The sequence below is a fragment of the Bombus bifarius genome, unplaced genomic scaffold, assembly GCF_011952205.1.
Source record: "Bombus bifarius isolate JDL3187 unplaced genomic scaffold, Bbif_JDL3187 scf7180000008199, whole genome shotgun sequence".
NCBI classification, from domain to species: domain Eukaryota; kingdom Metazoa; phylum Arthropoda; class Insecta; order Hymenoptera; family Apidae; genus Bombus; species Bombus bifarius.
Genome location: NW_022884505.1, coordinates 2,715,998 through 2,742,844, shown reverse-complemented (window position 1 = coordinate 2,742,844; position 26,847 = coordinate 2,715,998). Strand labels below are relative to the sequence as shown.

General features: G+C 43.6%; 1 protein-coding gene across 2 annotated transcripts in view; it reads left to right on the top strand.

The window, feature by feature from the left end:
• Positions 1-26,847, top strand: part of LOC117210094 (Krueppel-like factor 6) — a 284,673-nt gene that overhangs the window by 17,057 nt on the left and 240,769 nt on the right. Inside the window, exon 1 of one of the 2 annotated variants that reach the window (XM_033452755.1) lies at positions 17,106-17,324. The exons of the other annotated variant lie outside the window; for it this stretch is intronic. Within the exon in view, the coding sequence (XP_033308646.1) occupies positions 17,319-17,324 (6 nt within the window). The 5' untranslated portion in view covers positions 17,106-17,318. Of the gene's footprint in view, positions 1-17,105; positions 17,325-26,847 lie in introns of those variants that run through there. 2 annotated transcript variants of the gene reach the window in all.

Sequence of the window (26,847 nt, the reverse complement as noted above, 5' to 3'; positions counted from 1 at the left end):
ACTCGATCTGTAGTCGTTTTATCGTCATGACGATTTCGCTGGCAGCGCAAGGGGCAGAATTTATTTGTGGATCATTGAAAATCGTTTGCGTGGCTGCTGAACTACAAATCGATTCCAACGACTTCTTCGATCGCGAATTAATCGTTTTTTAACGTATCTTAGAGAATACTCAGTATCATAGATTATCGAACATTTTACGATATAGCTATAGGTTTCGATATGTTGAATTTTGCGACAGGTTAAAACGTGGTCCTTTATCCGAAGTTCGAACGTTTAGATAGCTCGATGGTTCATTTCGGAAGTAGGGGGCGACAATTAAAACTGAGAAATTAACATCGCCGGGAAACTCGATAAACCGGTATGCCGGACAGTCGTTTGATAAATTTCGCCGATTGCACCTCGACGCCTTCGAATAAACAATTTTTAGTGCAAAGTAAGTAAGTTTCTTACGAATATTTATTTAATCGTGCAGGACCGCTCGACCTGGTCAATTTACGCGGAAGAATTTCGTCGCGCACCTGCGACGTTATTCTTCGGTGGAGCTTCCGTTCGCACGCGTTTGATCCTTCTCGTCGATGCGTTTCGGCAATTTTACGAACGCGAACCTCGTCGTTTCATCGTCGATGATTATCGTTGGCGCGTTAGAAAGCGTGCGGTCGCGTCCTGTATAATATAGGACCTTAATGAGGCTCGGTGTTTAAGACCTCGAGGAAAAAATGAATTGCGCGATAGAAGATACGAATCGAAAAACGAATCGATGTCGCCGCGGTGGTTGAAAGAAATTCTTGCCGTCATTTCCCCTTGCGGTGCGTTATTAACGACGACGATAAATATGCGCGTTCTTTTCACAAGTGCGACGAATCGGCGATCGCGTCCACCGAGTCCTGGCGAGAAAAAAATTCCCCTCGAAGGAACGGGTTCCTCGAGCACGTGTGTCCCTATCGGTTGTCCCGTGAAAATCGGTCGTCGGCCCCTTGGTCACCTTCTCCTCTACGAACGGCATCGCCATTAACCACTACCACAGCCACCTGCAGCGACGAATCAGCATATTTAGCGTCGAGCCGAATTTAATAGAGGCCATCGCTCGGGCGTGCATCACGCGGTTGCATTCGCGAGACGCATCAATAATATTCGCCCCGTGATGCATAGCATTATGTATGCATACTAACCTCTCGCGAATCCTTTTGGAATTCAATTCGTGTTTCTGCCGTTTGTTCGTTTACGTTGCCGAGATACGTTTACGGTTTAAACGTTGAAACGCATTTGCATCGTGACGCGCATTACTCGACACTTAGTACGGTTATCGTTCGTCGTGACCTTCCTCGATATTCCGATGCGATTCAACACAATTTCGTTGTCGTACAAATAACACCGCATAGTATCATCGAAGGTCAAATACAATTTTCATAGCTCTATTGTCCTACGCGTTTACTTTTCGAAGCTATCGGAATCATGCGGAAACATCGCCGAATTTAATTATTCACGCGGTCGAGTATCGACGACGTTCCGAATGCTAAAATTACACGACCGTCAATGAAGTTTGAGTAATACAACGTTAAATACTATTTGTATCCATTGTACGTGGTGTGTGTTTAAAAAACGTGCTATAAATATTGACGTTACTCGGGCTGTACGTCGGCGAGGCAATTAATAAAAATATTTTTCGTCACAAATGAACGTTTGTCGGCTATATATCACGGCCAACCAGTGGGATACTCAACAACCGTGAATACCTACGGAATAATAAATTCCGCTAAAGGGTGGAGACGGCTTAACGTTCGTAATACGCATTGCTCGCGGATATATTTTTCTCTGGGAGACATTAAAAGCCAAACGAAACCCGTACGGCACCGCCGACCTGGGTACAGTACTCTATGGACGTGAAAAATGAACGAACATCGTGCCACGATTCATCACCCGCGTACCGCTCGCAGTCCTTGTGAAAGTGATGCATGCTTCTTGTCAAAGACGATACGTTGAATACCATTCGTTCAGCGGCTCAAATATACCCGGTAATGCACCTAATTTCCATTCGTCTTATCGTTCGATACCGCGTTACAAAATCTCTTATCCGTCTAAGATCGGTGAATCCCAAGTTTCCGTTGAAAGAGAATATGGGTGTGTACCTGGAATTCTTCGAGATATTTAATAGCCCGAATAAAGATCGAAAACGCGGTCTTAATGGAGAATCTTAATCGTTCGTTTAGAACATTTTTATATTCGCGTTTAATCCTCACCGTCTACCCGTCGTAAGTTCGTTTTTCGCTGCTGTTTATTGACGACCCTATTAAACGTAGGAAATTGGAAGTATTAAAAAAGTAACGTGAGCTTCGCGATCACAATCTCGCATCGAGATTCCAATTTTAGGCGCGACTGGGTCGTACACATTCTTTTGACACGTTTTTACCAGGTCAGCTTAATAAAAACCTTTAGTTCTTCGTATCTAATTTCATACATTGACCAAGAAACGCTGCAAGAATAAAAGAGAAAAGCAGCGTTCCTATCTCCTTTTCCTCACCATTAAAAAAAATCGATAAGTTCGATTTTTTAATATCATGCTTTAAGCTGTCCGGAACACGTTCGAAATGTAAACCTTAGGCCTTTATACGGCGGTCGTTATTTCAACGCGCAATGTGCTTACACCGCCCGCGTATACAGCTTCGCCTTATTTTTATTGCCGCGACGCAGCAATTTTTGCCTTTTCTCTTATCTGCCGCGCGCCAAGCACACGATACAGGAAGATCGTTCGTGGTGTTTTGAACGTGACGCCTACGCGATATGCGTGCAGGCGTGCACCGGTACCGTGCCGGTTAATTGTTCCGATGGATTTAAAGTCGGCGTCCGAAATAAATGAATGTCGCTTGCCAAGGTGCGCGGTGCGGTACGATGCAACGAGGTATATATGGTCGTCACGGATTATATTTCTTCGGGACGTACTTATACGTGAGTGAAACTTCGGTACAGTTTTCACATTTTAATCATTCTCATCTACAGAGCAGCCGTTCCAAATCTGAATTTAACTCGAACGCGAGATTATTATGGGACAATCTTCACTTAATAGTTTCCGTTGCGATCTAAAATGCGCGCGATTGCGAAATACTAATTGGCTCCTCCATCGGTTGTATGTTGCTCAAACTATCGAGAAGCGAATTATATTTAAATAGTCGAGAATTTGAAATTCAAGTCGAGCAACGCAAAGCTAGTTTCATCGAGTTGATCTCGACGCGGTTTCAACTTTGTTTAGATACGGCTTGTACATAAGCTATCTTATTATCATGCGACCTTGACTCGTTCTTTTTCTTTTGCTTAAGTATATCAGAAGCGTTAGAAACATGGAGCGATCAGACGCTTGGAAATTTTAATAACTTCTTTCTTTATCTTTGCCATTTGATCGAATTTCTTTGACGAAATCACGAAGATTTATTATATCTTCACGTGCAACGAATATCAAAGGCTTCCGTCGCAATGATTACTCGATTGTCTCGATGAATCGATGCTCGCAGCTCGAGGCAAACGTTCCGTCTGAAAAGCCGTGACACGAACAGCATGTACGTACGTACTCCGTAGATTGTATTTTTCTTGATTTCACGGTCTTGTTCGGTGTGTCAGTCGCGAATTTCTCGGGATGCGAGCAGAGGCAGGCACGGATTTCTACGAGTGTATTATCGTAATCGTAACGAACGATCCGACAAACGTAATAAAAAGTATCGTTTACGTAATGTCGAGAGGTAAAGTCAGATTGAACGATGTTATCGAACGCATAAATTCGAACAACGTAGAATTTTAGCGAAATCGACGAGGCATGCTCTTACGCGATATAAAAGCGAGGAAAGCTGGCGCAAGTCCTTTTTGGAGATAAGACGTTAAATAACGCGACCGTCAATTAGCAAGCATTCACGGAAGTCGAGTGACAATGCGTTTCTTATCGTACTTTAAGATCTGTATGTTGTTCTCTTTGATCCAAACCACGCATTTAGCGAAGACTCGAGACAGAGAGAAGGACCGAGAGAGAGGAACACAGTTTGTTCTATATTTAAGACACGGCACGTGTTGGTTATTGCACAACGAGTGCAACATTCGTTCTAACGTAGCTATAGGCCTCCGTCGCGGGTTCTGAAATACACACGGTGAACTGTTTACGGATCAATTTAATTAAACATTCGGAGACAGGTTTTCACTGGATTCCAGACATAGCCGATGAAATTCATGATACTGAGCTATGTACGCGCGTATTATCCAAGTAACAGATCGAGTTGATAACTGTTACACAGTGACGAGGATCGTTTGCATATTCATGGAATCCGTAATTAGAATTATTCGTTTAAACCTTTCGAGCGAGGCGATGATTAAACAAAAAAAAAAAAAAAAAAAAAAAAAAAGAAAAGGAGAAAGGAAGGAAAGAATGACGAGAAAATACGCGCGTACATGCTTTCTTGATTGAGCAAACATTCTTTTTTTTCAGATATCCGTACGCGTTACCTATACTCATCGCGATCGTTTAAAGCAAATGTAAATATGTTAGCAATAAATTATTCGCTCGTAGTGTAAAGATTTTATCGTTAGGTAACTTATAGCTTGATCTTGGTTTTCTTTATGCTGATGTGCGCGTCTAGACGGTGCGGCCAACAGAATGTAACGCGAGTTCAACGTAGGTAGATGTGCACCACCCTCTTTTGTTATCGATCGATAGTTACGAGTGGATACGATCATTATAAGAATGTCTTATTCAAACTATTTATACGGTGTCACTTACCTGTTACGGTCTCGCGATACTCGTGATATCGTGGTTAGTCATAAAGAATATTTCCTGTTTCGCGCGATATAAATTATCCGCGATGATCAATAGGCATCATTTAAATTCATCGATAGCGAATACGAGCGACCAGTTAAAGATACGCCAATTATAATCTTACAATTAGTTACAAGACTGGAAGTGGGATTTTTTAAATAGCTGTGTCTCGTTGAACGGCACTATCTGTAAATTTCTACTATTTCGTTTAACGTTGCATTCCACTGTGGCGAACGACATTACGTGTCTTGGAAGGTTTCCATATGCAACGAAGGAAACCATTTCAGACGCACATCGTGAGTATTGATCGCGCGGAGATACCTCACGAGTTTGTAAAATGAACCGTAAGTTGCGTTTCCAGCGTATGATAGACATTTTCCCTGCGCCCATGCGATCATAAAACATTCATGTAAAAAGGATAATAGCGGCGCCGTGCTCTATCGCGTCGAACTTTCGTTGAACGCGTGTATTCCGGTAAAAACTGACAAACAATCGGTCGTACAGACATCGTATCGATTGTCTTCAACGCGAACGACTTTTTCAATCGAACGGATCTTTTCGATCTAAGAAATCTTAAGGAGAACTGATAAATATGAACGCGATGCTGTCGTTGGTATCGTTTTATGGTTGAAGCGTCAGGGAATGCAGATGTTCCGGAGCATGTCGCGGACGTGTTGCCTCTGATTTATACTGCATTAATTTTCAAGTAACATTGCGGTTGCACGAAGCCATAACCCGCAGGGTTGTGTGCACGCGTATATACGCGCGCATGCATCTTGTTCCATGACTGTAGGATACCAACAACTCACGTGCTGGCTCACGGATGCTCGATTATCACTATCGGACGACTTCGATCGACTTTTCGATCGTGTTCCGTGTAAAGGGTGTGAACACGCATGGCTTGCCGATTCACGAGGATCCAATCTTGTTCCCGACGGTCTCATGCGTCCAAACGAACGCGTTTTATTCCAATTCGTTTACCATCTTCGATCGATGACAAAGGATTTATCGGTCCGTAGAAATAATTTGCTTTCGACTGGCAATAATCGATATCGCTTTCGTGAAAGCGCGCACGGAGAAATGTCGTAAATAATTGCGCGCGCGTTTTAACGGTCACGTGGCAAGCAAGAATTTTGCAACAAGGAATGCCCGCGATCGAGAGAAAAATAATTACCATCGTTGAAATTTACGGTCGTGTATCATTTTCGGTTTTGCAAAGGGGATAGGGTAAATACAATCTCGTATATCCTTTCAGCGAAAGGCGAATTCCGATGATATAAAAACAGGAACAATGAGTCGCGTGAATTTTATACGACAGAACGGCCGAGGAACGTCTTCTTTCTTTGGCGGCCTCGTACCAACGAGATGGCCATCTTTTAATTTACGAACCGTTAACGTCACGTGGCTCGGTACTAAAGTCGATGGAGTTGCACTCCCGTTTAGGCGGAAGATTTAAAGTCGGATGTAAATTTGGCCAACGTTAAAAAGGTGCCAAATTTTTTGAAACATCTCGTCGACCGTTTCGCTTTCACGACGATACAAGTGCATTTACCGTGAACGCACGTTCCAACGGTTTTGCACTCGGCATCGATTTGCCTTTGTTAACGATAAGCATTCGTGGTAGTTTTTTTCTCTAGATCGTTTGTCACACTTTTATCAACGTTATGCAACGCCGATCGTTTTCTTCTCGTTCGTTATTTAATTGGATCGACTTGAATTCGACGTTTCTACTTTGTGGCATTTATTCTTTTTTCGTATTGTTCCTCTGTTCAGTCTGCGATTCCCGTGCAAGCATATTTCTAATCGTAACTCACTTCGCCTTTTATAAAAAGGATTTCCTTTCGTAACTCCCTCTCGAGCGCTTTCTACGCTAAATTGAGTTAAGATTCGTGACGTCTTTACGATTCTGTCACTGGTACATCTGTAAATCGCTTTGTAAAGTATATTACTGCTACTGTCGGCGATAAATAATACATCCACGATGTACTTCGTCGTAAAATTTTGTGAATGACGCGTTCGAGGCCTCTACACCCGTCATCGTATTAAAACAGATATTCAAGTATCCTGACAAAATTAGATATATCGGTTCTAAATATCGTAAAAATCGCGTCTACGATTCGCTGTAATATATTATTTTACGGCAAATAATTTGTAGTCGTGAAAGTAATATATTTAAATCGAATAATTTTCATTGACGATTTATAAGGTCTGCGATGTTGTCGTTGCCAAGTTAATAGGGCCACTTCTCCTATAATATGGTCGTAAGGTCGGCGAACGTTGACCATAAATAAGGCGCCCACGAATATTTCCTCGTAAAACCGAACAAACACAAATTGCATCTATGATGTAACACGTGCTACCGATATGGTATACGATATTATTCGGATCTCTGTGTTCTTCGAGCTGGAGCGTGCAACTACGCAAAGCATATAGAATCACCAGATATGAAATGACTTGTGTTCCTGCCTGTCGCAATTTTCTTCCGCTTATCTGCATTATTTAGATTGTCGTGAGATAACAATGAGCACGTGCTTCATACTCCGTAGCGTTACCGTGCCACGATAATTTACATTCGAGGCGTATGTACATCGAAGTTTCCCCTATCCGTGTGATTGTCTCTGCTCTCTATCGTTTTTCTCCCGTTTGTCCCTTCCTGTTTCCCTCTTCGGTTTTCTTGCAGCCGTCACAACGATTTGCTGTAGCTTCATCATTTTCCACATGATATATCCAGATCGGGAGAGCAAATGGCAGGGCCACTTTGTCGTGTCTCGAACGATCGTGACAGCTAGGCTCGCGTTCGGCGAATATCTCGTCTTTTTGTCGGGATAGCCTTTGTACGGGAACAGCTATCGATCCTCTAAACGGCGTGTTCGCGATTGGATATGGTCGTTTGGACATTTATCGACATGGTCGGTCGACGGAAAGCGTCGTTTCATGAAAATGCGAGTCTAGTCATAAAGCGCGCCATGTAAGCGCGCCAGGTTCGTTCAGACAGAGGAGACCGATCGTCGATTCTCCTAGAATTCGATAAGTAGCTGTATCGACGTCAATTTACGCGGTTGACACCGATCGCACGGTCCAACCGTTCGTAAGAAACGATTTTATCGACTCTGTCGACATCCGTCACTGCCGACCGCGTGGACAAGGTTCATCGGTGGAACGGCGGAATTCATGTCTTTCTCCCGGGACGTATATGTCCAGAAACATTAAACGTTAACAGAAACATTGATTACACACGGCTCCTGTCTCATCGTACAGTACAAGGGGATCTCGCATCGCCCTGCGGAGGCTCGTGCCTTCCAGCGCGTGTTTAAATTTTATCCACGGAACCATCGGAATCGTCAATTCGGCTAATTAACGTGTTAACTTATGGCCGCAATTATAACGCGCTGTTCTTAGATCTTGGAATCTACGTGGATCTTGGAAATAACGTCTTTGCGTTTCAATTCGATAACGAGACGTGGCGTTTACAGTGTTGTTATTTATTCTCTAATTATCAACGTTCATACGGTGTTAAAGGGATTTTCATGGTAGAAGGAAACATATTTCGTTTCCTGATAAATTTCCCGGCTAGTTGGCAGGAAAGAAATGGAAAAGGCGGATCAGACGGCAACGCGGTTCAGGGAATTTACTTCGTGCGCTTAAGTATGTATCTAATGGAGAAACAATAACCAGCGGGATGGTCGTAACAGGAAACATTAAAGTAGTCTGCTACGATTATGCGCTCTTCCGAGCCGCGTATCGTCTCTTACGTTCTTAATTCCTGCAGCTCTCTTTGTTCGGCGTGCGCTAATGACGGGTTTCGTGCATAGCCGCCGATCTATTTAGAGGGTAAATTAACTCGACTGAACTCTCGGCAGTGCTAATGAAAAGTGTTTCTGCTCGTTGGCTATGCTTGCGGTAAAAGCACGCTGCCTCGTGCGCGACGCTTATTTCATTTTACGCGATCTCTTTGTTTTTCACGCGACAACACCAGCTGATCCTTATCGATATCTTGCGACTCAAAGACGTTGTCTGGTAAGTAAATTTGATTCTTTCAAACTGATAATCGAGAACGTTGCTCGAGTAAGTTCGAGTAATTCGATCGTTCTACTCGTCAGTTTGTATTCTATCAAAGTTTCACGCCTTTAGCGTCGTTGCTTTATGTTATCGTCTGTTGGCACAAGCCAAACGCGTCTATGGAATCGACTATGTGGGAGCTTGAGAAGTTGTTACAATCTAGAAAGATAAGCGTATCTCTGAACAGCGTTTTTGAAACATAAAATGCGCTGTCCACTTTGAAACCTTTCGAGTCTATCTAAAATTTATCAAACGATCCATTCGCTACACGATTTCTAAGTAACTTACATATGCAAATTACGCGTGTTATTCGCGAATAACACTTTATATTGTCACGCGCATAAAAATGGAGCTGGAACGCGAGGGAACGGCAAAGAACATTTCGTGCTGGAAGATCATTGAATTCCGCGATCTCTAGGGCCGTATGCATACGTATATGGATACATCGATAAATAAAAGCTAAAAAGTTCGCGAGGGTCTCGTGTCGCAGTGCATCAACGTGGTGGGTGAAACGAAAAAAGAAGGTAAAACCGGTTATACCGCCAAAACCGGAAAGATTTCTTCCGCACGTTGCCGCCCAAAACGGACAAATGGGGCGAGGTAGTTGAGCCACTGGTACACGAATAAAAGAAATACCGACGAAAATCAATACTTTTGTCAAACGATATTAAGGAACAATCGGATCCCGAGAAAAAGTCTTATTTGATGCCGCAGGGCTAAAGAAGTTTCTCGCGACGGAGAAAGCGTATTGCTTTTAACTAACGTACATTTGAAAATATAAAAATGGGAACGAGAAGATTAAAAAACTCGAGACACGGTTTGTTTTATGGAAAGTAGTAAACGATTAACGTTAACGTAGATATAAAGCGAGACGATACAATATCCGATTAGATTTACGAGTTTCTCGAATCAGTTAACATTTCATAACAACTGTTTAACAACCGTGAAAAATAAATATTGCATTCTTAAAAAATAACTCGACGATCGTAATACTATATTGCTTCTAAGTTGTGCCGCGTGTGGCTAAAAGCTAAAGGTCACTAACGCCGTGTGTGACTTTTAACGATATTGCGTATCCGAATAAATCGATAACCATGCAATTAAAACGCTAATAACGTAATTTACGGCTTACAAGGTGACGTATGAATTATCGTTCGACTCGCGACATGAGTTATTACGTGAATAATTATCGAGTGCCGATGAAGAATTCTTCGTGATTGCTTTGGAGAAAGCTCTGGTATAAATTCTGTATCGATCGAACGAGCCTCCAATTTAAAGTTGGGCATTAATGTTTATTAATGATCAATCAAACCTCTTGCTACCGACAACCGCCCGTTGCAGCTTATTTCACGAAAGATCAGCTTAATTGTTGAAACTTAAATTACCCGGTTGCCCTGGGAACGTAAAAAACGTAATAAATTTTTAGCGGAACCTGTTCTCGAAAATTTTCATACCACTTTGTGATCTTTTGAACGTAATAAAATTATATGTACCGCGCATCAGATATTTCATATTTCATCAGGAGGAAAAAAAAATACAGAGTAACAGTATGTGTATTCTCAGTTTTCTGAAAGTACCACAGAGAGGCAATTTCAATTACCTCTTCGATGTTTAAAGTGTTGCCACGGAATCAGATGGTTGCATATAACGCTGCCTATATCCGACACGAGTGATAAATGTCCCAAAGACACGAACAAAGTGATAATATACTCGTACGCTTAACTCGTAAACAGGTGTATATCGAAACGATCGTTAATCGATGAAGGAAATTTACTATTGCGCAATCATATTCGTAAAGAAGAATTCAAATTCGGATTAAAAGAAGCGACGTTAACGATAGGGAATTATCAACGGGAAGTTCGACACGAGGGAAAATAATTCGCCGAGGAAACGAGGAGACACGAAAAGCGAAAGTACGAAATTATCGATAATACTTACAAGAAAGTTGTATCATTGGACGGTCATTAGCGAGCTTCCTACGCGTACGTTAGCCGTCATTAAGGTTTATTAGCACGGAATTAATGCCGGTTGCGATCGCGAATATATCCTCGATAGAACGGTAACTGCATTAAATGTGCTGTCTATATCGGAAGAATTAATCCGCGAGATCCATTGCTACGATTTATCGCTCCTTTGATGTTGCACTCGTTTCAAGAACGATTTATGCCACCAGTTCGCCATTGGAAAAATAAGAAGGCAACGTTGGCGCGTTCACGTCGATTAATATTTGAACGCGTTCCTTCCCATACGTCGTAGATCTGTTTTCATCGGCAACTGTTACGATCGTATATCGCGATATAGTTCTCACGTCACGTCACTTTCAATTTTCCACTTTTCAGGAATTTTCAGGCTATCGTCGAGTTGGCGAAGAACGTACGGCGCTCGGTATCGCGTTTCAATAAAATGCTCGTTACGTAAAAGGAATCCCGAGTAAGAAGCATGCTTGTGCGATATGTCCGTCCATAATTATCGAAAAGCGAATTGCAAATGCAAGATATATCGCATTCCTTGCGTATCGTAGGGTAGCGGTTACACCTCTTGTTAAGAGTTCTCGCCTTATATCTCAGTTGGAAAATGATTTATTAAATTCTTGAGCGTAGAGATGTGTAGTCTTACTATCTGTTGGCCAGTTACGTGTCTGTTTATAATTAAAATCGCCACTCATCGTTTGCTCTTATAGCTGCCCAATCGAATAAACTATAAGCGTACGTTTCTGTAGATCGCGCTTTTGCATTATTTTATCTATCGATATGGGCATTGTTATTCGAGGGACATTGTTGTTACGAAAGAAGTTAAACTGCATAGGGTCGCGATAACGCAACATTAACGGCGCGATACGAAAGAAAAATTGAAATAATTTCAGGAAGAGTCGGAATAATTGATAATCCAATTCTTCGGAGAAATTTCGATCCCGTTCAGCGAGGTTACGTCCGTTGTAGTTACGGGATTTCACGATATCGTACGGTGAACCGGTCCACGGAACGTGATCGTCTCAGCATGAGGCCCTGGTGGGTGACTTCCTTGCGGCAACACTGAATAATTGCTGTTCCTTTTATGTCTCGCGCACTGCATCGTTGCGCGTCGTTACGGATCGCGAATTTTATTCTTGACTTTCGGTGGGTGTGAATACTCTTGTTACGGAATCGTCTCGTTTATTCGACACTTACGTGTCGCGTCTGCAATTGATGCAACGTCTCGGATACTAAATTCGAATCTGTCGCCCGATAAAGAAATTACCCTGACTTTGCGATGTACACACGGTCGTTTCCTTATTTGGCGCAAATTTCCTACATCGAGAGAAGTCCAAAGTTCCTGGACGTAATAGTAAAGATCAAAGATGCATCTGCCTGTTGAACCCTTTGAGAATAGAGAAGCCACGATTTTACGTATCATCGTTGTTTAAACTCAATTCCTGTAAAATGAGAACGTAATCCAAAGTGCATATGGGTGAATCGTATCTCGCGCTGGCATTTTACGAGCAACCGAACGATGCTCGCCACCAAAGTTACATGTGTTTTGTAATTCGAATGTCAGACATTATTTTACGTCCGTTTTATAGCTGACTACGCGATGTCCGTTGAGATCATATATTGCCGTTTCTATCTCTAGGGTTCCATCAAGCCGTTACGATTCGTTCGGACAACAAAATGGATTCAGTGGATTTGCGTTGTGTTCAGTGGTAAAGCGTTCTGTTAACTTCCTCTGCGAGTACGCACAGCACACAACATAACCTTCGAGCAAATTAATATCCTTACGTTCTTCTCTTTCTTCCTTTAATTTCTTCGTACGACATCGGAGGCAACGCTTCCAAAAAATATTCGCAACTCTCGACTTAAGCTTCGTTTGAGGTGTTATCGAATTTCAAGTAGGAGTCGAATCGTTGGGACTTTTTTTTCGACCGCAGAACGTTCGAAAAAGGAAACTTTGCAGCGTTGATTTCCTCGAGTTTATCGTACGGAATGTTACACCTTCCTTTTATCATACCGGTAAAAAGTGTTTCTGCAAACCGTTGTTGCGTTGAACCGTGGAAGACGGTTTTTATTTCTAGCGTTTCGCCGTGTCACTTCCTAGCACGTTCAAACGCATCTGTGTAATTTCATCGGTACATTCCACGCGTGGTGCACGAGAGTCGCACGCGGTAAACTTGCCAACTTTCACGAATTCTCCACTCGGATAGAATCTAAAAAGAGTTACGGAAGACGATGGAAGGATCGTCGATAGAATCGGCTATCGATTTGTTTAGAGATCCCCACGAGTTAAGCTTCGCGGTGTCAGATTGTTTAGGTAACAGGTAGGTTGACACTTGGATAGAAGGTATGCGAGCATCCTCACGCGCCGCAGGTGTTCTCTCGTGAGTTTATGAAGTCACTTCGATAGCCAAGCACGCAGTAACCAAGCATGACAAATGGTTAGTGTACATTGACTTCGAGTTAGCTTTGCCCTAACGTACCGTTGACTTAGACGTCTTGGAAATGTCTGGCTCTATCCCCTGATTGCGAGCTCGACAACGCGCGCTTGTAATTTTCATCGGTTAATAACTCGTATACACGTTTCGTATCTGACGCGATGTTTGTGGAGACGAGGTCGCTGATTTTTGCGTCGGCTACACGTCACCGACAGGTGGAAAGGTATCGGTATTTTAACGATAACAGAGGTTCGAGAACGAGTCAATGACTAATTGAGGTAGGAGTTACGAGACGAAGGAAGATTCAAGTTCGACGATTTTTACGAACGTTCGCAATTACAGGTTCAGCCGGTGTCTGTTGTTCTTGGTTTATTGTCTCCGCTGATATAGCATATCGTTCGAGTAACCGGTTCCTTGTTACGTGTAATTGGAAACTCGAGAACTACTTGCACATGCAGACCGAAATGATTAACAGATAGCAGAACGCTGACCCTGTGCAAGCGTAGAAATACGATAAGGACAGTTATCGGTTGTTGCTACTTGCATCGTGTCTGGGAATTCTTGCGAGCGCACGAATAGTTCATGCTCGAAGCCTCGAGTGATTTTCTGCGAAGTTTTTGTCCGTTCCATTGGTAACGCAGCGTGTCCATCGTCGACGTTAATCTAAGCTCGAAACGTGTCGAAATACGATGCGATAACTTATTCCGTCCGACATTGCTTCGGTTTGAACGATTTACCGAAGCAATTTATCCAACGGCCTGCAATTATATTCGTTCCTTTATCATTTTCATTTCTGCCAACATTCCTGTCTTCGCATACTTGAAAATGAACAAATTGCCGGTGAAACATACCGTTTAAATCAAGTCGTACGTAGCTTACGTAGCTTATGCAGTACATTACAGATACCTTTGGCGATTAATCGGAATCGCGATTCTAAGCAGCGTATTGAGATAATAAAATAAATAAGCGTTTAGAAAACAATGTCATTCGGCCGATAAATCCTACCGAATGTACCAGCTGGAGTTCTGCAGCAACGGTTGGTCACTTTCGTCGTATCGCTCATGGTTAATGGCACGATCGGAACAGGGTTGAAAGGTTCTTTATCGTTTATCGGCTTTATCAGTTACTGGTTACTTTCCTGGTTGCGTCATGTGGTTGGAGACCTTCGCGCTGGTCCATACGCGGACACCCACGTGGATTGGATAAAATTGCCCGAGCCGAGTGGCGTATCGCGCGTATTCTTCACGAGTCGGATTACTCTGCAGCCAAGTTAATTACGATAACGCGATGTGGCTGCGATGAATATTGGCGCGCAAAATCGAACAGATTTCAGTTGAAAGATCACGACCTCTTACGTAAGTCTTCTAGCGCCTATCTAGCAACGAACACGCGAGATTCGACCCGGCCGCCAGGCTTATTAACCAACGGGAAAATTGGCAATTCCGCTTCGATACAGGTGGATAGTAATCTTCCAAGACGTTCGACTAACGTTATGTAAGTTTTTATTAGAAGCGATTGATTTTATTTGACGCGGTACGCCGCACCGGGTCCTCTTTAGCGGCCTCGTGTTTATATCGAGTTTGATTTTTATATTAGATTCCAAGCTGGATGAACGTACGGTTAGACTGACGCGATCGAATCGGCAGATGACGGCCGAGAACAGACGTTACAAGTTTTTGCCGGCATTATATGCATCGGGGCATGTGCCGCGGCACGCACAACCTTTTTGCAGTTTCATAATATCGTTTTTGCCCATTCCCCTTTCTTTTTACATCGTCTTCGTGAAGTTGTTTACGTCTCGATCGAATTTCTATCGATGAGCGTTCCGGCGAGCCGACCACTTACAAGTTTCTAAATCACCCTTTCTTCCACCGTGCCAGATTCGCATTACGTATTACGATGTCTATTTGCTTGTTCAAGATCTTATTTAAAGCGGTTCTTCGTAGAAAACCTTGGATACTACGTGTACGAAACTTTGCGCGTCCGGTAAAGTCTTGGACGGATTTGCGAGCGAGAATAAATTATTCCACCCACGTTTCCCGAGGATGCGTTCTACTTTATCGAGACTCGCTCGAAATCCACTTCCGAGGACACGAATTTCATTTTTCATTCCTCTTCTTCTTATATACGCTCATTCTTAGAAATGTTTGTCTTCATCAAACAGTGGCAATAAAATATATACCTATTATGCAAGCCAGGTCTCTATTTCCGTTCGGCGTGTCTTCTCCGCGTATCTTGACCGAATTCTTTCAAAGACGAAACTTGACAAATGGGAACGTCAATGGGTACCGCCGACGAGGAATCAACTTTTATTATCGTCGCGTACAACTGTCGAACAATTTCGTCTGGCTAGAATATCTATTACAATTGGACGACGATAGAGTAGATTGTGGCAGTAGGGAGTGTGCACGGTCTGGCGGACCGAGATATAGGTGGGCGTTCTGCCGGATATGGTTCGCCGGAAGTAGGGGGACCCTTGCCACCGACACGCTCCATGCTTCTCGACTACGGCAGGAACGTCATCTACGGTGTGATTCGTTGCTATATCAAATCGTTTTATGCTCATTCCGATACCTTTTGCTTTTACGAGTGGAAATTCGTCGATCGAGTAAAAAGTTGGCCAACTCTTGGCTCTCGTTCGGATAGTTGCGAATCTGCGAACTAGAATTACACGTACGCGTCGATTATTATCGGACAACGACGCTGAACGCTTCGACACGGTTTTCTTAATGGTTTCCCGGGCACTCCCGCGTTAACTCGCGAAACGAGAACGATAGGTTAGACGCGACCTGTTTGGAGGCGACTGTCGCCGCGTAAAAAGATAATTGTGATCGGCAAGAAAATTACAGATTAGTTACAACCGAGTTAACATGATAAATTTGTCACGCATGATTAATCATAAGCTACAAGCGGCGAACAATTGTCGGAGCACCGTATCTCGAGTCGCAGATAAGAAAGATGCAACGGATGAAAATTGCGAAAGAGATTCGTTAACGGGTGACCTTGCGGAAATTAATTAGAAAGCGTTCCGATTGAAAGCATTTAATCCGTCGTTTTCACTTTCATATTGAAAAACACGTTCTTCCTATTTTCACGATATTATTATTATTCGTTAGACAGTCTACTATCGAAGGTTATTATCAGGCGTCTATCTTCTCGCGCGTTGTTCGTTGAAATAGTCCAACGTTCCATAGCGTCGACAACTTGGCATTTTGCCCCGAGTGCAAAAAAAGATGCTCTTGTCATCTTATCAGTAATCGTTTCTAAATCTACACAAGTCGCGAAGCATCCGAATGAAAAACGATACGAACGTTCGGTGTCAAAGCAATTTATCTAGAATACAGTTGCTCATCTGTTAGGCGTTTATTCTAATTAAAGGTGGAACGACAAATTTTGCTCATAGGGTCAGCCTTATCGACGCAAAATCGGAACGTCGAAGGCAAACGCTAAAATATTTGAAATGCTGAAAAAGGCGTGAGATTTCAAAGTTCTCAGCGTTCGAGAAAAATTCGTAGCATCGTGGTAACTCTGTCCCATTGATTGACTCTAAAAATAAACTCGTAGGAAGTATCAGTCGCGCGTCACGCGTAACGTACTCGTATTCTCCCGTATGCGTAATAGGTGGCTAGCCATCGCGTCTCATTTTGGCCAGGTTTTCGACGGCACGTGAAGAAACCTTCTCGTTAGATACGTTTGGTCGCGTAAAAGTTTGGCTCGTCGATGTGCGCCGCTCGCTCAGCTGTTTGCGTACGCATGTGCGTTCACGTACATGGCTCGTGTAACTCTCACATCTCGGTACATACGGACGATTGCAGCGCGTACAACAAACTGCGCAGTGTGCAGCGACTGCAGGCACGCCCTACTCCTGTGTCGCACGATACGTCGCGTGGTTCGCCTACATACCGGGTGTCGTTCGTTCCTTGGAAAGTCTTTTGTATCTTTTTTTTTTTTTTTGTTATCTGTCGTTCGTCGTCCTCGTGGATTGCTCGATAATGGTTCGTTCACCTGTTGCGGGAAACGCGCCTCCTCTGGATTCGTAGAAGCAATTAGTCGGACCAGATTACGATGGTGGTAAGGAGTAAAAATCGATTAAAACGTAAACTTCGTCTGCCGCCGTATTGCCGCGATTTCTCGTCAAACGTATTTCTTTCTACTCTTACATCTGCAGTTTGTTCCTCCGAGTTTCTCATCGTCTCGCAATTTCTTCCACTTTATCGGTATTGAATCGCGTATACGATTAAAAAATTTTATTCGCGAAATATATCGCGCGTCATAGCGGGAAACGGTCGAATGTTCGAACTAGTACGTACGATATCGCGCGGCGGCAGCGGTTCGTATGTGGAACGAGCGTATCAGGTATATGTACCTACATATATGTGTAGAAGGCGGTATCGCCTTAAGGTTAACGCAATCGCTGATAGGTAGCCGACGTGGTGTTGCCGTGCCGGGAGACCTTAACGTCTTACACGAACTCTCGGCACCCGGTGTACATCGCGGCGGCGGCGACGGCCGCGGTGTTATGCAACTCGCTTGTTAGTTACTTACTTATGCACTGTTAAGCATCGCCGTAGCTTCTTTAAGCGGCCTAACGCCGACACTGACGTTAGCGTGCACGTCTGTGTACCTTAATACGCGCCTATCCGCGTGTATCTGCATCTGGTAGCCTTCACCTCGTTTCAGCGGACATTTCCGCAGCTGCACCCGACCAAAGGTTTCAACTCGTTTAAACATCGGCTAAGCCTTTATCAACACCGTAGGCCCAGACAATGTGTCGTTCTCACCTTTCTTTTCTTCCAATACGCAAAGTAATACCTAGGTTCGCGTAATCCGATTACCTTTATACGAGGAGATAAAAAAAATTCGTTGAAAAACTACGAACGCCTCTCCTAATCTTCGGTTTGATCATCGAAAGATCGTTGGAAACTTTCAGGTGTTGCCCGATATAGTATACGCGGGGAGCATACAACACGGTACGAGTTTCGTCTGGTAAGGCGTTCGAGGCAATTTTCCTTTCAATTCGAAAAAGATTTATGCACCAGTTGGCCAGAAGCGAAATTTCTTGGGACACGATCATTGTGGCTTTTGCGGTTTCCAATTGAGGAGTCAAGTAGTAAAGTGTTTTATATAGGGAGTTATTTCAACGTAAGCAGATACAACAGATTGCTCGGAATTATGGCTCGAGGGAGGTGCGGAGAAATTATTAATTATAACACAATAGCCCTCAACATTTTATATATTATAGATCTCTGTGCTTCTTAATCGATAGCGATTACGGGCTATACCGTAACCACTGTAATCAACCCGCGTATGATGTTGCAACCTCGTGTTTTCCCAGAAAATTACACGCGAAATTCCCTATAAGTATCGAACTTGCAGCAACGAAAAATGTACGTTTGCTCGTACACACTGAAAACACGCTGGAATGCGTGGAATATATTTCTTGATCGCGTGTCCTCGTGGCTTCTTGTCCACGATTATTAGCGGCCCTCTGATGACAGTAATCTCGGATTCCGCTCTTGCCATTTCCTCGTATGCGAAATTAATCGAGATTACCAAATTTTACGAGAAGAAAACATGTAAGTGAAAAAAAAATGTGACGTCCACTTCGGAACATCGAAAAGGACGCGACGTGGAAAGTCTCGTGCACCGTCGTCTCCTCCCAATTCCTTTCCGATCGACCACAATTACCAGCGGTCGCATAATTATGGCAATTACGGGTCGCGGAGTTATGGACTGTCGGAATAAATGCAAGCCAGTGCTATTAAAGCGTTACGGTTCTCTGTATATTCGATCTCCGTTGCAGACTCGACCGTCTACTTTTGAGATACGGTAGCTGCGTGTCGGCTTAGATGAGCTCTTTGTTTCTCGCAAATCACAATAACGATCGTATCGAATCATTCTCCACGCTCCACGATACGTATCTCTATTTACCCATACGTTCGAAAATTGTTCGACCATTAGCTACGTATCGTCGCCCTGCTTCTTAACTGTCCTAATTTTGTTTTTCAAAAAAAAAAAAAAAAAGAATTAACCGGTGCATATACGTCTGATCGGTACGAAGGATTACGAATTTACGATAATAAGATGGAAGCTTTACTTACAATCGGAAAACAGCGATTATCTAGTTTTCTAAGTCCCAAGTTCGCGCGATAATATTAAACTTCATTAATTGTTAAACTCAGTCAGTCTTCGTTTAGAAGCCAGCGGAGATAGAACGGTTAAGAACCAGAGCGACGATATATTATAGACTTTCGAATATATTTATAATCGGTATGTTCGCTGAATAAATCGCGATTACGGAAGAGCTACTAAAATTCGTCGTAATTCTGATACCGCGAAGCTGCGAAAAAAGAGACACGAATAAGGAAAAAGTACTTTACTATAAGCTTTCTGTTAAAACAGGGACGAGTGGTCGGGCGAATTGTTTACGATTGGTTGTTAACGGGGGCGATAAACGTTAGCGTCGAATCGTTTACCGAACCACGAGATTCCGGAACAAATTACTTCGTAACGCGCTCGACGAGTCCATAAATACGTCGCCGGTGCGTTTTTCTGCCGGTACGATTTTCTGTCGTTCGTGGAAAGCAATAGGCTCGCGTTAATCCGGGACAATTTGTCGGAGACTGGTTTCGATTCTGGTATTTATCAGCCGCCGTTGGCGTTCGTCTCCTCTCCGCGGTTTGCTATTTTCTGCGCTGCTTTTCAGCCGCTTTGGCTCGCTGTGTGCATCGTCTGTGTGCCTCGGTTACAACACACGCGTTTGTTCCGCGACAGAGAGACCAAGTTGAAGGTGAATGGCGGGCGTGGCGGACAGTCCAGGTAGGATGAGTGCATCCTGCTTGAACGACGCCTTGATCGTCGTCTTCCTCTCCTCCGTTCGAGAGACCATTTCGTACGTCGAAGGACGGAAGGCGTTCGAGAAATCTGATGCTGTCTGCCAGCTTGAAACACGGCGAAATAATTATTTCCTTCGGATGAACTATCGAACAAACTTCTCTCGTTATAAACGTATAAATTGTTAAAATTTGTACGAAAGCTCATTTTTTCCATACATATTTTCAAGCACTTCTTTGTATTTTTAAATTTTATTATTATTTGATAAATATGTAGGTATTTCTAATCTTTTTAGTATATATTTGAATCGTTTTATTAATCTCTCTTTCCGCGCAAAAATTGTACTTACATACGTTTAGATGATTTTCATTGTAATCAGCGTCTCTTCGTTCCACCTAGCTTCTTCGCTAGCTGACTCATCTGCTTTTAACTCAGCTCCGTCCCTCCTGATTCAATTATGCCGAATCATTTCTATTTCTGAAATCAAGAAATCAAGGGTCAACGTACCCGCTATACTGCCCTCCACGTGTCGTTAAACGGGCCTGCCCTTTGACCCGAGTCTGAAACTCTTGAAATCTCGGGTCTGTGTGATTCTCAGGGTCCGTTGCAGTCCATGGGATAGTCGGTTCGTTCTCTGCTGTCCAGGCTGTACTCTCGATCGTGTACCTCGCATTTATCTCGGTCTGGTTGCTCTCTTTTTTCCACCATCACCGGCATCACCGAGGTTCGAGCTCCATTTTTCAGTCCTGGCTCTTTGTAATGCTGCTCTAAGTGGGAGAGAGCAGCGTGTACGGACGTTAACGAACCAGTTGGCTCTCCTGAAAGGCTGACGGTGTATCGATGGGAGCGGCAAAGCCACTGGTACGTTTGTCCGGTGGAAAAACTGCCCGTGAGAGGTACTAATTTAATAATCTTCATTAACCTGCATCGGACTGGCAGAGGTGGAGGTGAAGGTTGGGGTAAAAGGAAGAAGAGGAAGGAGGTGGAGGAGGATACGACCGTGGAAGGTTGTTGGTAGAGCAGAGTCAAGTACACGCGTTTCTGATGGGCCGTCTACCGAGCAGAATCGAGAGAAACGGGCAACAAGGGAACTCGAGAGAAAGAGAGGGGTAGAACAGACTGTTTGCTCATTAGACCGGATAATTGCAGGTGGGTCCGAGCTCACCTTGCCTCGCCTCGCCTCGCCACGCCGCGAATCACCTCGACCTCACCTTCCCTCCTACCTCTTCCCATTCTCTCCACCTTTCGTTCAGTTACCGCTCTTGGTGTTCCGTTCTTTTCGAGCAACTCTGACGTTTCTCTCGATCTTTTTCTCCCCTGTTAATCTTCTTCCCTGATCGTTGAAAGGGATTAGCATCGGTCGAACGAGACGATGAGCGAAGTTAAGGAGCGTTTCGCGAAAGTTCGCGTCGATTTGTCCTCGATTCAACGAGATCGCGCGAGCATCCGAACGAGGTTGATCTTACGTTGTTTATTAAAGTTGCGTGTTACACCGCGACGTAAACCAACGTAATTTCAGATAAATTCGAGGAGCATCGATAATGGAAACGTCGCTGCGACGATGTCAACGACCAACCAGGTCGTCGAGGCTAATAAGCGATATGGTGTACGGGTGAAAAGTTAATTAATTCTAATAAGTTCTCAATAATATATGGGCGAACTTCACGGAACTTCCTCGTACGGACATTCATTGCCCCTCGTAAAAGTCTCTCGTACTCTCTGGCTCTTATACACCGCGGTTGCGATAGAGAGAATGTAACAGGAATGTAATACTACGGTGTATAACGTACGAGTTACCGGTGAGCGTTCGAGTTTCCTTTAATACAGCCTTTTTCATTTGCGACCTTCATGAAATTATTATTAACCGCGATGAGCTGCATGCGTACGAATATTAATTTCAAGGTTTCGCTTATAGATTTGCAAATTTCAAATATCATCATACATTTTAATGTTCTTGTCAAACGTTTCCGTAGTTTTAAACGATCGTCTGTTATTCGACGCTTTCGCGAAGCGAACGTTCGTTACACCCGGTTGATACGATATTTTTCAATTTTTGCGTATCATACGAAAAGATATAATTTATTCGACTTTCACCTCAAGCTTTGTTAATCCAACCTACATTTTTTAATACGGAGTATCGCGTAAAGTATTTTTTATTAAGATTTCACCGTGGTATATAGGCCAGGAAAAAGGGAGATCGATTCTTCGCGTGCCAAACGGTTGTAACTCAGCTTAAGAATAGCAGATTATTATGGACGCGATGTAAAACAGTGCTTCTATCTATCTTTATGTACTGTATCTTCATATATGCAATCGTAACTTCTCGAAAGCCGAGCATCTGTTCGTATAAGCATATTTTACTGCGTTTCCACGTGAAATGCTCGTAGCTACGTAATAATTACGCTTATCGCCGGAGTGCGACTGTTCTTGATTAGGTAACCGTGACACTTGTCAACGTAACATTAACATTTAACCTTCCTTATCAGCCTTGAACAGAGGATTCAGCATTGTTTCCAATATATCGGTTACTCAGTCGTCTTTAAAGTATATACTTTGAGCGAATGACAAAAACGATTTACAACCAATTGTTACGTAGCGACGAATTTTCGAAAGCTCCAAAAATAAAAATTTAATCGGCAAAAAACTTAATTCAAACGATGTGCTATTTTTTGTATATCGAGTAGCTCTGTTTCGTTGTTTATTCGACTGTCTAAAATGTTTCTTCGAAGATAAAATTTTGGTTACGTCACGCTCGAAATACATCGCGTAATAGAGAACCGAGATGAAAGCAAATCCGTCATATTCTGCGCCAATGCGACAGCGTAACACGTAGAGACGCACGAGGGCGCGGCAATGGCTACGACTGTTGGATCTGCCCAACCCAGTAGATGCCGGGACATTTAAATCGAGAGACAAGACGTTTACGGCTCTCCCGTGGAGGTGGAGCATGGGAAAGTCCATCAGTCCGTTTATCGTCCAACTTTTCCTTTTCCGTGTTCCGTGTTCTCTTCGCCGCGCCACCGCGCATGGAAAGCCGTTTACAACGTTTCTGTCTGGATAGGCATAACCTTGACATTAGACCTAAAGTATCGCCGCGTCAGCGATTGGATCGTCGACAAGGATCGTTGTATGCAGAACGCATCGTACGAGATGCATTGCATCTATAAACTACGATCATTTGTTTCTTCCTACGTAATCTCGTTAAATTTATTCCTCTAAATTTTAACGTTAAAAGCTACCGGCTTTTACTTCGTATTGAAAGTTTTTATACCGCGTTATTCTCGTCCAAGGAACTCTGGCTGGAATGGAAATTAACCCGATTAACAGCTGGAACGTTTCTAACGAAGACACAAGTAAAGAAGTATGAAGTTACAGCGGAGTCGTTTAGCGATACGTAATATAGAAATAATAAATTATGCTTGCTTCCCTCTTTCTGTTTCTACTCGTCGATATTTTAGACAAAACCGAGCGTACGTTTTCCGTTTTAAAGCGTCTTTAACCCCCAGGCTCGTAAAAGATAGTCATATCCTATGTTATATTCGGGGATTAACAACGAAGCACGTTGAGCATCTTGGGCCGAATCACGAGCGTACAATCGGCTCGCCGCGCCGCGGCCGAGGGGAACAACCGTTTCGCATAATGCGCCGGCTCGATGTAAATGGACGCGTGTCCGCGTATATAACCTGGTTCCTTTTTTTCCCCTCTACGTAATCTATGAACGTACACATTTTCCAGCCACTAACTCCTCCCCCCTCCCGGCAAATGAAATCCGGAAGCGATGGAGAATTAATGCGGGGATCACGGGGATACGAAATCGCGGTGCTTTCGAGACACGGACTGTGTCAGTCGGCTGGAAGTATTAGCATGAGAGATTAATTTATCAGTGGTTGCCGAGAATGTGGGCATAAACAAACGTTCGTACGAAGTTTCGAAATAAGCCTCGTGCTCCGATTGCGCCGGGCGTGCAAGTAACACGCGTATGCATACTGTACCGATTGAATTGTATAACGCGCTGCCATGTGCGTGAACGCTTTTATATTAACTAGATGTCGATAGAGTCACGCTTGAATTCCAGTCGCTCTGTAGACTTGAATACGTTGAAAGCGGAAGGAAAAAAATCTGCCGTTACCGTTGCCTACTCACCGGATGCTTTTTTCATACGAAATCTTTTAAAAATCTCTAGATCGCAGAATTTTCGTGTCCACCTTAATAATTATCGCTATGATATGCTTCCGTGTCTGTGTTTTCGTTCGGGTTTGAAGCAATAGGACTTTCAAGGGAAGAAATTTAATAATAAACTTTAGGATGTATTCTTTATTGAAATGATCAATTCGTGGAGATTGAAACTTGGACGTTCTGCAAATCATTGATCGTGTATCGTTAGTAATTCTTCAGGGCCACTGGACTAAGCAGATTCGTAAGTCATTGCGAGAAAGGAACGATCGAACTAGAGAAGCGGTATAATCGACAAAGTAGCAAAGCGTCAATTAGTCGCGTGATAATTACTTGCAGTCTCTCGTCTATGTGCAAACCGCAATAAAGTAGCTTTTACAGTGTAGAGCATTGTAGAACGGGCTTTGTTCCTTCGATGGCGTTGTTGTAAATGCTGCTAATTTTATTGCGCTACGAATACACGGTCGATACGAGCACGTCGTCCATCGTTGACCGCTACTCGATCGAGGATTGATCGATTGGAAGGTCTCGCGGCAGGTTTTATCTCTTTTTCCTTTAATCCGTCGCAACGTATGTTGGCGAACGGTGAAAAAAAACGCGCATTGTTCGATTTGAATAACGACTGCTGTCAAGTTCGAGTCCGTTGGACGACCGATTGGTATCGTATCGTGTTTCTTGTCGTATCCAGGGAAATCGTTCTACTATTAGCTGCCATTTTCCTCTCGATTCCCTTGAGAACGACTTTGTCCGCGAGTGGTTCACGCTACGCTATCGATCGTGGCGCACCGATAAATGGAGCAGTTTGTTGACTCGTTATTAATCGTTACAATACATATTTAATCATCGAATCAACAAATTCGATCGATTGTGATTCTCCTTCTTATAGCTCTTACTATATCAATCGTTAGCGATCGTCGAACGATTCCTCCGAGGCGATCGATTTTAAAGTTAAAACACGGAACTGACTGTTTCCAATCCATCGATGATTCGGATCGTAGTCGAGATAAATCCAGTCGCGATTTGACTGGCGTTCGAATAGTTGTCCGATACGTAAGCGTGCAGTGCCGCACGGCAACCGCACCCATGCGACAGCCTTAACGCGACCAGCGTACGCGCATAATACAAATATCGTCCGACATAATGGCGCATAATATGCATAAGATCGACTCTCACTGTACGGTGCAACGGTGTTACAGTTAAGTTCGACGTCATATTCATAATTAATCGGACACGTGGAGCTGCAGCTCGCGCAGCGTTTACCGCGTGTGTGGTTAACGAACGATCGTTGGTGAAACGTAGCAAAAGTCAATGTAATTTTCGAACGGCCGAGCAACACGATGGTGCACCGCGAGCGTAATGACCAATAACGATCAATTTGCATGGATATATGTAAGAGGTAGCAGGACCAGCAGTAGCTCGCCGCGACAAACGAGAACAGAAGCGCAAAGGAGGGACGAGGAATATCGATGAACACACTGGTGATTCACGCCGCGTTATTGGCATCGACATTTCTTTTCGCCGTTTCTGACGAGCTTCTCGTGTTAATTTTTCGTACGGTTGACCCACATACGTTGGCCGACGTACGCGTCGAATGGACGTTCCGGCACCTTGAAACGGCACTCGAGGAACCATCTTGGCCCGACCTTGAAACGTTTGCAGGCTTAAAACGCCTTTAAAACCGGTATCTAAACTTACGGATACATCATCCGTGTCGTTCATGCACGGTTGTATTTGTACACCCAAATTGGTACGTTAGTACCATCAGATGTTTCCTAAATACGTGTGTAGTATAGCTTCGTGCGTTTACGTTCGATATAATTTGCTCTGTAACTTTGAAATATCTGTCGTTAATTTTCGTAGCGTTTTATAAATCGTATAGCTCGAGATTGAGATACTTTTATTCGCAATCTTTCGTTGCAATCGGCTGACACTTTAAGCGACCGCGCCTTAAAATTTAATAATAAGAATCAGTTTGAAGTTGGTTCTCGGAAACGCGATCGCTTAGTGTGTGCTTACGTTTAACACCTACGCGGATACTTTTCTCGTGGCGAGCCGTCTTCGTTAATGCCTTGCCAGTACCGGCCGGTTGGGTCCACGCTTTACGGTACTCTCGCGCGTATTAATTGTACAAATATGTGACCGGTGCGTCTGGCTCGTATAAGCCCATGAAGTCGTGACAGCTCGTTGGACAGTTCGCCGGCTGTGCGGAGCTTTTTATCTTCCACCTCCCACAGCATTAAAATTATAAGCGTGAGATAATTAGTACCAGACTCGTTGACGTTCATTCCTCCGCTACGTGCTGCAAAACTGAACATTCCCGCGTTCGATTATCCACCGCGATTATCGTCGATGAGCAAGGCGAAAGTAATATCACCGTAGGAATTCCAATAATTCGATGCATTTCAATTTCGTGGAATTTCGACCCGTGGACTCGCGCACGGTCGTGGACGAGGCGCGTAAGGCGAAATCTGGAAGAATCAACCGACCACGGAGATCCTATTCGTCGTGTAAGCGACAAAAGGCCCGCGTGTGCAACGCATGCCTCGCATTTATTTCCCCTTTTATCGTTTAATCGGAAGGAGGCGTT